We start from the raw sequence: 11,675 nt of genomic DNA, 5'->3' as shown, positions 1-11,675 counted from the left end.
ATTAAAAAGTATTACTCAGAATATCCGAATTGAAATGACTCTCTTCATTCTTTGAAAACAGTGTGTCAATCAGTCCTTTATCTAAAGTGCAAATTTCTAGTTGTTTGCTCATATTAACCGGAAGGATGGATGGATGATGGTTTATAACGGACAAATTTTAAAAGCATTAATTTAGATTTGTAATGTTTTACAGCTAGTATAATACCTCTCGTTAGTGTGATGAAAACGTCTCGTTTGTGCAGAAAAGTTTCATCAGGGCAGAAAAGTTTGTTCTCCTCTCGTACCTTGAAACCCTCGCAACACTCAAGATTCCACTTTTTTAACCACTCGCTACGCTTGTGGTCATGTGCGACGTTACTAAACAGATTCAACAGTATGAGAGAGTTGCCAGGATTGTAACATCAGAAGAGATTGTAACTCCTACCTACATTACCTACTATAAAGTATTTTGTATTTTGAAAATAGAAAATAGGTCCCAAAAACTATTTCAAATAAAATACAAAATAGTTTTCTTCAAAAGGTATTTAAATACAAAATACAAAATAGGTATTTTGCATTTAGTATTTGCATTTTAAATACAAGTATTTCAAATAAGTCACATCTCTGATACTATCAGAATGACCTTGTTCGTTTTTCAGGTAAAATCTGACGTAACCGCGTCATAGAAAATGACAGTGTCTTACGGATTTAGTTGTACTCCAACACCCAAAGAGTGCAGTCGTCTTTTCAGCCTGCACTCTTTGGCTGAATCTCTGAAACTTTGGTGTTTTTGGTGGACCAAGCAAAATTGCGGTACCTATGTCCAGTTCACAAGTTGTTGTCCTCATTTTTTTTAACTTTCTAAGCGGTTATTTGATTGTAATCACATTGTAAAAAAAATATTTTTGACTTTTAGATAGTGGGTACATGTAATTTGTGCGAATTATGTAGGGAACATTCCTGTAATAAGTGGCATAAACGGACGTACCTTTTGATTTTGTTGTGTTAGATGTTTGATTTAGGAATTTTATAGTTTCAACGGACAGCAGACGGATATTCATTCATATCAGACGGGCAAAGAAGTGACTAAATAAAGGTTATTTTTCTTTCTGCGACACGGAACCCTAATAATCAGAACTTTGGTTATAATATTTATTTATAGAATTCAGTTGTCGCTCCTACTTTCAGTAAATTAACCTAACCTATTTTTTTGTGCGAATTTAGCGGCTCTATTTTAACCACTTATTTATCGATTCATGAGTAGGTACACACGCTAAATAACAACCTTTTTGTTATAGAGTCTGTGCGGAAAGAGAAGAGTCGTGGAATGTATGGGGCCCAATACAATCAACAACTCTTCTCTTTCCGCACAGACTCTACGAGTAAAAACCTGTGAACTAAGCAAACAAAAAGCTATAAGCCCTTATAGCTTTTTTCTTACACATCTGGCTGTTATTAAAGCAGCTCAAAATGTATGACCTGATGATGACCTAATCAGCTTTTCAATATGGAACCAAATGTTTTTGTTTAATCCAAAGGTGGACTAATTAACCTCTCATTTCCCAGGACCTCTCAAATCCATACAATTCCGACTCATATTGGAGCCACTGGGAACTGAGAGGTTAATAATAATTCCAGTATAATATTGTATTGCCATCAACAAATAAATTAACCTTTTCCACGCCGTGTCAAACACAAAAGCTACGCCACATCATTGAAGTGTCAAAACTGAAGTTGAACTTTATGTAAGCACGTAGGTCGATGTTGCTCTGTGGTCTGTGACCGATTTATCGGTCTTTGGCGTTGAACCTACGCTGCGGATATATCGGTCATTGGCGTCCAAAAGGTTAAACCTCAACTTGACATGAGTCAGCTGATGCGCGGCTGATGAAGTGCAATAAGGAAAATGTGTTAAAAATTATGATAACAGGACAAAAGTACCTATGTAATATAGTGTTAACCTAAATAACAATCAATCTTCAGAGATACATGTATAAAGAGGGTTCACTATGCCACATTGAATAATAACTTCATCGAATACTATTCGTCGACGAATATTTAATGTGAAGCCTTATTTAATGGACTATTCATTACTGCGTAGATTTGTTTAAATTTTTTTCAAAGCTTGACAGCTGCAACGCTCTGCTTTTGTTCGAGATTCCGTGGTTTATGAATAAAATACCTTATTTAAAGTCCCCGAGATTATACTGGTACCTACAGGAACAACGCACATTGCACATGCCAACCCAATATCCTACCTTGTTGTAAGCTAGTTCCAACACTCCTTGCTTGTTTCAACGAAAGCTTATTACAGCAAAATTGTTAAATCCCCATTTTATAAGTAGTAACGTTTCTTGATCGCATTTGGATTGTTATAAAAATATAAATTATTGACTAAGTAAATTAAAATAATAAAATAATAATAATATTAATTATTCATTAAGTAAGTGATTAAATTATTAATTTTAATTTTTTGGATTGAAACAGTATTGCTTAATTGCGTCCACACCAGTTACTGTTAACGAAGAAGATGGCATCTCAAACAACAACTAGATGCAACGCCGCGCCGGTATAGAATAATAATATAATTATATATAATAATATGTTCCAGCTTGTTGCTTATAATTGTCGGAAAATGGCCACTACGCTATAATGACCTAAGTGGCGCAGCGGTCGCCGTGACTATATTCGAGACCTATATAACGAAGGTCCGATGATTCCTGACTCACTTTCGAGTTTGAGCGCCACCAAAGACCTAGTGTAATTTAATAATTGTTGTTGGATTTTATAATTTACAAAATGGGTGTTATATTTAAATTTGTCGTTTCTCTAATGGCTGTGAATTTCGTTTACTGTGCAGGTAAAGTATTTTTATAGGAAATATAACTCTTGAAATGATTACGTTGCTAAATATGTACAAGTAGAGAAACAACTGATGTTAATATATGTAACTGTTATATATTTTTGAAATAATTACTATTTTTTCATTTTTAATAAATACATACTAACTATAATTTGCGTAGTCATTTCTTATAACTCAGCGGGTTTCAGGATAAGTTTTGTATTTTACTGCTGTTGCCTTTAAATATGAATTTATATGAATATTTTTTGTAGATATTTTCATTGTACTAACATAATAAATAACCTTCTGGGCACTCTGCCTTTAGGGTGCTGTAAAAGCCGCTATCCTCATTTCCTGAGCAATATAGTTCAAAGAAAAATATTAAGTAGTATAATTAATTTTCTGTACGAATTTATAATATTATCTTGATATTGCCTAAAATATTTTCTAAATGCAGGCAATAAATAGTTTATGTTCTAGTTAGTAGCATTAGCATGTTAGTAAACAAATTTTAGTACCTATTTGCAAGGAACTAATCGCATACTAGTTACGTGTATATGGGGGTGGCTGGATACGCACATATTTAGTAATAAATTGGTTTTATAATTTAGTATAGTGTTATTATATTGTTGTATTTTAATATTCTAGTTATCAATTTAAACAAATAGTAAAAAAATTACAATATATTACAATGTACTCGTTATCTCGTTACGGTTAGGTAGTAGGTGGGATAAGAGAAACTATGGGGCAAGAGAAACCCTTGTCGGGAAAATAAACAGTTCGAGACATATTTAAAACTAAATTAAATGATAATACAAAAAATTAAAATATTGCATAAATAAAATTAACTTAAAAATACTTATGTAGAAGGACTTTCCTCATACGTATACGGTTTTTCTTACGACGAGAAAAATAAACAATGTTTCTCTTACTAATACCCCACCTGACCTTAAAAGTATTTAACTAAGTTATATATTCGTAACTTTTTTCAAATTTTTTCGGACTTTCGAAGCCATTATTTTCAATACCTAGTATTTATTTAAAAGTTGTTTTCAAAGTCCTATCGAATGATGTGCCACACATTGATTTTTATATTTTTTTTACGTTCAGTAACATGTATGAAGTACCCTCCAAATTTTGTTTTCAAATTTTAACTTCTAAACTAAATTGCGGCTCACAAACTACACCTAAGTTCCAAATTTCATTAAAATATAGCTTATAGTTTTCGAGTAAAATGTGTGTGACATTTTGATAGAGGGATGGACAGACGGGCTTGGCGTTTTTGCCATATTGCTGTGGAACCTTCAACACTGGCCTGACCAGTATTCTAACTGTACTGAACTGTATACGGAACTATTATCTAGATTTAGTGACGGCGCTAATTACAAATGAATGACCTTTTTATTGCATTTATTACGTGTCTATTTAATCGATCCTCATTAAATACTGAATGCGGTTTACCGATGTCGATTAAGCATAATTAGTAGGAATTTTTTCCAATATGCACTTTTGTTTTAATATCTTAGGATGAATATACATAATACAATGTGAAAATTCACTCACTTCGGATATTCGATATAGTTTCAAGAGAATATAAGTACCTGCAACAAAAATAATTATTACCTACCATTAAGGATGACTCTCGTTAGAAAGGCCCGGGTCCGTGCCGGGGCATCCGACACTTTTTCTATAGAAAGAATCACACAGTCATAGATATTAAGTGATATAGGTAGATTAAGCTTTTAATCAAGAAACCCCACTCGATGACAATGGAATCAAATCAAAGTCATGGTCACGGGAGTTCACGGTCATCTGCACGGAGTCGCTGCTGGCTCTTTGCATCCACACTTGTCTTGATTGAGAAGCATGTGTAAAAGATATGTTTTGAACATATTATACACATTTACTTAGGACGTAAGTTACGTCCTAAGTAATTGTTACGTCACGTAACAATAATAATCCACTTAAGTGCGAATCGGATTCACGCGTATTTTATTAAAATGTTACTCTTTAATGTTATATTTTTAGGGTGAAGGACTGTTTGTGCGCAAAATGAATGTACCGATCCATTTATCTCCAAAACGTATTAACCACTTTAGTCGCGTTTTTCTTTAGTGTAGGTTATATTGTAGGTATGTACTTACCTAACGTAATAATTTATTGTTATCAAAGAAACAAATGCAGATAATTTGCAGCATTTTACTTGACTAAAATTCCGAGTCTACCAAATTAATCGTAGTATCATGTTTCAGAAAATAGAAACAGTGTCCAGGCTAGTTATTTTATGGTACGGAACCCTGAAGAGATTTAAGGTCTCATCAACTCGCTAACCTTACATTTGATCTTGCGTTTGCCATGCGAGAAGTAATCCAGATTATGCAGGTTTTCCTTGAGTCCGTAATGGCATTTCGCATACTATATTATCTTGTACAAAGGTTGCTGTATCAATCCGATTGTATTTTAATTAGGAATGTAACTTGAACGATGACTTAGCCTTTAATTGATTGAATTGAAGGTCATTATCATAATTGTCCGTTTTCAAAGAACTAAATTACTTTTTGCGTTGCGTAGTTATCATATTTATGTGTTATGTTTATCATATTCACTGGGTAGAAACGGATTTCGTAGCTTAGAGCTACAGGCGGACTGCATCCCAAATCCCAACTGCAACTTGGGTAGGTACGGGGGCTGTGTATCGGCGTTGAGTTCCTATACAAGTTGAAGCTATTAAGATTAATTCCCACATGATATCATACTTTTCACGATGTCCATTTTTTTCCATTTTCCCGTGGAAAAACGACCCTTCTCTGTGTTTGTAACAAGTCCGATCTATTAGCTCTGCTTAATATATCTTAGGTGAAGCGCTGGTGGCGGTAAGAGCGTGCGACTTGCAATCCGGAAGTCGCGGGTTCGAACCCCAGCTCGTACCAATGAGTTTTTCGGAACTTATGTACGAAATATCATTTGATATTTACCAGTCGCTTTTCGGTGAAGGAAAACATCGTGAGGAAAGCGAACTAATCCCAATAAGGGCCTAGTTTACCCTCTGGGTTGGAAGGTAGTCGCTGTCGTAAAACTAGTGCCCACGCCAATTACTGGGATTAGTTGCCAAGCGGACCCCAGGCTCCCATGAGCCGTGGCAAAAATGCCGGGACAACGCGAGGAAGATGAATATATCTTATTGATCTACCTATTTAACTAATACTATTATTTACTCGGCTAAAATAAGATGTAGGCCAAAATAAGTGATAAAATTCCACCATATTTTGGCTACACAATTTTGGTGGCTCTGTTTTCCAGCCTACATGGTCGCTTTTTGTCCTAGTTAAGATTTTTTTTATCCTATTAAGCAATGCTCGTTTTAAGCACGGTTTGACGATATGTGACATTTAGATTCATTGTTTCCTTTTTCAGTGCTACCTGATGTGGGTAAATGCAACCTCGAAGACTCGGCCTGCATGACCCCAGCGTTCCAAAAGGCCTTCCCCGTATTCATGTCCGGTCTGCCAGAGCAAGGAGTGGAAGTGTTAGACGTTATGAACATGGATGATGTTGCCTTCGACTTGTCGGGTCTCCAGTTCAGCCTTAAAGAGGGAAAACTGAAGGGCTTGAAGGCAGCAACAGTTGATAACGTGAAGTAAGGAAAACTTTTTTTTTATCCCTAATTGGCATTAGGTCTGCTTTCGTATGATGAGTTATAGGTATTTTTGTTAAATATTAGAAATTAGGTATATTGGAAATGCACTAAAAATGTAATTGATTTACATAACTTAACTTCTTAGCTGGTTCCATGGGCAGTGTCTCACTTAATTCCTGATTCAAGACTACTCACGTTAATGTTAATTATGAAAACTGATCACTAGATTCCCGTTTCTGGTTCTTGAGTACATTTACATGAGTACTTACCAGTATTAATTAAATAATTGTTTTACGCGAGGTGCAATGATTATAAGACTATAAATATGACAGTTGACATAATATAATACTCCCCCCATAATATAATGTCCTGTGCCCCTTTCCGACCAGGTCTAAGACGGATTAAAAGACCTATCTGCGAAGAGTAGTATAATATATGGGATACCTGTGCTTATTATAATAAATTAAAATATTTGTGTGATTTTTTGGAATAAAAATTATCTTTCCAGATGGAATCTTCAAAAGAAGACCCTGTCGGTATCTTTCCACATGGATGCTTCGATCAAGGGACACTACATTGCCTCCGGAAGGATCTTGATCCTGCCCATCACTGGTGATGGACAGATGAAACTGAAAATGAGTAAGCAAAAATCCATTCATGGTTGCATTGCATTCAACGGCAGAATTTTGTGCCAAAATAATTTATTGCATACTTATATATAGGCGAGCGAATATGTACTAACAGCAACACTCTAAAGTGACCGAGTCACACGAGCCCGCCGCTAGAAAAACGCTTCCACACAATTGAAGTTACGCTCTCATTGTATAACGCAGCGGTTCTCACTTTTTTTTGATGGAATCCTTTTGGAAAGCGTAATACCTACTTGATGGAACCCTGCAATACGTTGGCGGCATAGTAAAATTTTTCGAGGCGACTAAAGCATAGTGTTCTAAATTCTTGCGGAACCCCTGCAGGGGTGTCGCGGAACCCTAGGGTTCCGCGGAACACACTTAGAGTATGGCTGGTATAACGACATGCTGAAATAACATACAACTTGGCATGAATATTTAAGCAACATACGAGTATGTACTTATATATCTATGCCTGGTATTACAATTTACGAATACTATTTTTTAGGTTCGTGTGGCTTTGGATGCTTTTGAAATAAATAATGAATACTAGTTATCAGTTTACATTGTAGAAATGCACACAAAAGTATAGTATGAATTATCTCAGATGAATTTTTCGGGCTCGAGCCCTAATCTGTTAAACATAATACGTTTTCTATCTTATTTCGATACGTAGGTATTATCCAAATACAATAAAAGCGAGTGAAGCCAGTTTTTACCTACTACCTACCTACATTAGATCCTTATATGTTTTAATGTTATCATTTGTGGCAATGTGATGATATTAAGTAAGTATATAAGTAGGTAAATCATGTATTGTATTCTGCATAAAATGTGGTGCATGATGACGATGTGGCGGTGTATTGGTTTAGTGAACTAATAAAAATGCACAAATTGTCCTAGAAGAACCAAGTTCATATAATACATGTATATGTTGTCATGTCAACTTATGAAATTACGTTATTTTTTTTTCAGAAAACATCTTTATCAAACTGCTTATGCACTACGAAGTTGAAAAGGACGCGCAAGGAAAGGACCACATGGTCCCTACCAAGTATTCCTTCGACTTCGACGTCAGAGACAACGCGCACTTCAGTCTTACCAACCTCTTCAATGGAAATAAGGAACTGAGTAAGTGATAATTATAATACCTTTTCTCAAAAATGGATGGCAAAGTCGACGTTGCCGGTTAAAAAATAGGTCGCAAAGTGCGTAGTTTATGGTCAGTCAAAAATTAAAAAGATAAAAACATTGCAGTCTCGCTTTCGGGACTGAAAACACTTAAAAACCCTTATTTTAATATGAAATAGTTTATTTCAAAAATATAATATGGATAATAAATTCGGAATCTAAATAGAGAGATATTTTTTGGAGTAGGTAAAGCCAACTTTTGCATTCAAAGCCCCTTAGATCGGAGACCCTTAAGGTTTAGAGTTTCACTAACTTGTATTTTATCTTTTATCAGGTGACGCCATGTTAAAATTCTTGAACGAAAACTGGAAGCAGATTTCCATTGAATTCGGCCGGCCTCTTGTGGACGCCGCATCGAAGAAGATGTTCAAAAACGTAATGTCGTTTTTGAAAAGCGTACCGATAAACGACATTGCGCAGTATTAACTTACCTGTTATTTTATAGGTATGGGTTGCTGTGATTATTAAAAAATTAAACTAAATACCCACCATTTTTGGTTCTTCTTATGAGTTCCCTTGGCTTCCTTTATATGATATGGGATCAATTACATAAATTAGGTTATAAAGTAAAATTACATGTGACGTTATCTATGAAAAGGGACCATAATGTCGATGGCGCTTACGCCATTATTAACGATGCTCCGATATAAATACAATGCCACCTGACGCTGTGCGACGTAAGCTCCATCGATAATAAGGTAGGTACCTTTTCATAGATAATGCCCCACATTAACTCATACCTCGGGTCTATCGCGAAATTTATTTTATTATCTTTATTTACCGACGTTCGACACAGGTGCTCAAATTATTGACACAAAATAATGTTTCGCTTTACGATAAAATAAAATAAATGTTTCAAATAGCAAAATTTGACAGTTTCTTGTACAAAAGTGTGCATTGGTTGCCGGGAAATAATCCAATTTTCCTTTCAACATAAAGTGCCTAATTCGAATTAAATTTATACAAAACGCTGTCCATTTTTACGTAGGTACCTCTATTCTTGATTAGATTAGACAAAGATATTTAGGATCTTATTTGATTATAGCGTTCAACCTACATGAGAAAAGAAAGACAGTATAGATTAACTAAGCCCGGGCTCCGCCCGCGTGGGATTTTGTCTGTGACATTTCCTCTGCCTCACCTATGGCGTGGATATACAAAAGTGGCCTTGCAAAGCAGGGTGTAGCTTTTTACTTGACAAATTTCATCAAAATGTCTAGCGTTAAGGCCGCCATGATGTACTCTTCAATGAACTGTGCAAAGGCAAATTTAAAGTATACTGAGAGATTATTTTTTGCATCATCATCTCATCTTCCTCGCGTTGTTCCGGCATTTTGCCACGGCTCATGGGAGCTTGGGGTCCGCTTGGCAACTAATCCCAGTAATTGGCGTGGGCACTAGTTTTTACGAAAGCGACTGCCATATGACCTTCCAACCCAAGGGTAAACTAGGCCCGTATTGGGATTAGTCCGGTTTCCTCACGATGTTTTCCTTCAGCGAAAAGCGACTGGTAAATATCAAATGATATTTCGTACATAAGTTCACAAAAACTCATTGGTACGAGCCGGGGTCTGAACCCGCGACCTCCAGATTGCAAGTCGCACGCTCTTACCGCTAGGCCACCAGCGCTTTAGAGATTATTTTTGCATATACCTATGTATAATATTAGTATAGGAACATATTGATATTATTAATATGGATAGAAATGAATGAATGAATGAAAAAAAAAGGATCTTTATCAAGCCGGTCTAAATAACTGACTAAATAGGTACTGGAATAAATAAATTCGCAAACATTTCACTTCGTAACAAGTTTCGAATGGTGTTTACGTTTTCAAGTTCGCCAAGTAAAATAGCGGAGCGTGAAAATTCATGTAATAATTTCTTGGGACTTCTATTGATTCGTTTGCATAATTTCCTTATAGAAATGCAAATGGACCGGGGCATCGGGAAATAACTGTATTTTACGCTTAATTAACCGGCTAGCTTCGGGGTCACTCTCGGACTTCGGATTTTATCTTTAAGAAGCATAATATTACATTGTACAACGGGACTTAATCGCGTATCTAAGTTTTTAAGATTTACCTCCGACGTTTCGAGGACGGCGTTGTCCCCGTGGTCTCGGAGAAGACTGGCTTAAGTTGACATCAGCATCTTCTAACCGCGCGAGTTTTTCGAACTACCCGCACTTGGTCTTGTTTATCCGCTTGAACGTTTTGCGCACTAGGGATGTCACTCTGTCGACACACAACACAAAAGTCCCGTTGTACAATTTAATAATGTGTAAAAATCGTGAAAGTTATTTAAACTGACAGTGAGAAGCATAATATTCAGAATTTTCAACACCAATTATATCAATACTAATATTACTAATTTCAGTATCAGTGCAAAGTGTAGACCACTGCACTTATTAAAACTTTCACGATTTATATACTATATAAAATCTTAAAACTTAAATACGCGATTAGCTCCCGTTTTAACATTCTAATAATGTGTAGACCACACCATCGCTTTAGTAGAGTGAGGGGGCGCATCGCATGTGCGTGCTTGGGTACGCGCAAATCATGTTTTTTTTGTTGTTTTCATATCAAATCATTTTGTTTTATCATTTGTTGTTATAACGGCAACAGAAATACATCATCTGTGAAGACTTCAACTGTTATCACGGTTCAAGAGTTACTGCCTGGTGACGGACAGACGGAGGGACAGACAGACAGCGAAGTCTTAGTAATAGGGTCCCGTTTTTATCCTTTGGGTACGGAACCCAATACAAAATTAACAGTCAAAAATTTCCATTCGACCAGAATGAAGTTTTGCCACCAACAATGCTTAAAATCAAATCCGATAATATTATGAAAAACAATTTCAGCACCTGCGGAATCCATTCGTCCGTTGTATGAATATTTTATTACGACAAAACGGATAACGGCAGTCAAATGAAATTCGCGGATACTCGGTTGTATTTTTCCAATTACACTTTGAGATGGGTGCAAATTTTGACAAAGAGATGATGTTTTTAAAATTTGTGCTTTAGTATTCATACGCGTCAGATAATAGAATGATAAGCATACTGTTAATTTAAACAAATTGTACGCCGACAAAGTTGTAAGCAGATGCAATAAGTGACAGATAAAGGTACTCATCCTGAACATGTAATATAGTCGAGTTCAATAGAATAGGAATTGCAAATAATGTAAAAAACCAACTTACTTTTATTACTTCGTAATCTCGCCCTTTAAAGGACAACCATGATGTTATCAATACTTTGTATACCTACTTAAATCTTTTATTTATATAAATTTCTAGTAAAAAACCAATGTTCATTAACAGGCTTCGGAGTATTTTTATTTTTAAGAATGGTAAGACTAAAGTGAGGTATGGAGTCGTTGTATACATTA

General features: G+C 35.6%; 1 protein-coding gene across 1 annotated transcript in view; it reads left to right on the top strand.

Annotated features, from left to right (window-relative positions):
• Positions 1-2,678: 2,678 nt before the first annotated feature.
• The window catches only part of LOC134651423 (circadian clock-controlled protein daywake-like), a 360,230-nt gene continuing 351,233 nt past the window's right edge, over positions 2,679-11,675 (top strand). The window contains exons 1-5 of the mRNA XM_063506528.1: positions 2,679-2,839; positions 6,236-6,458; positions 6,967-7,097; positions 8,063-8,218; positions 8,553-8,729. Coding sequence (XP_063362598.1) covers positions 2,779-2,839; positions 6,236-6,458; positions 6,967-7,097; positions 8,063-8,218; positions 8,553-8,704 — 723 coding nt within the window. The 5' untranslated portion in view covers positions 2,679-2,778 and the 3' untranslated portion in view covers positions 8,705-8,729. The remainder of the gene's footprint in view (positions 2,840-6,235; positions 6,459-6,966; positions 7,098-8,062; positions 8,219-8,552; positions 8,730-11,675) is intronic.

The sequence above is a fragment of the Cydia amplana genome, chromosome 10 (genome assembly GCF_948474715.1).
Source record: "Cydia amplana chromosome 10, ilCydAmpl1.1, whole genome shotgun sequence".
Lineage (NCBI taxonomy): Eukaryota > Metazoa > Arthropoda > Insecta > Lepidoptera > Tortricidae > Cydia > Cydia amplana.
This window is presented reverse-complemented; position numbering and strand designations above follow the sequence as displayed.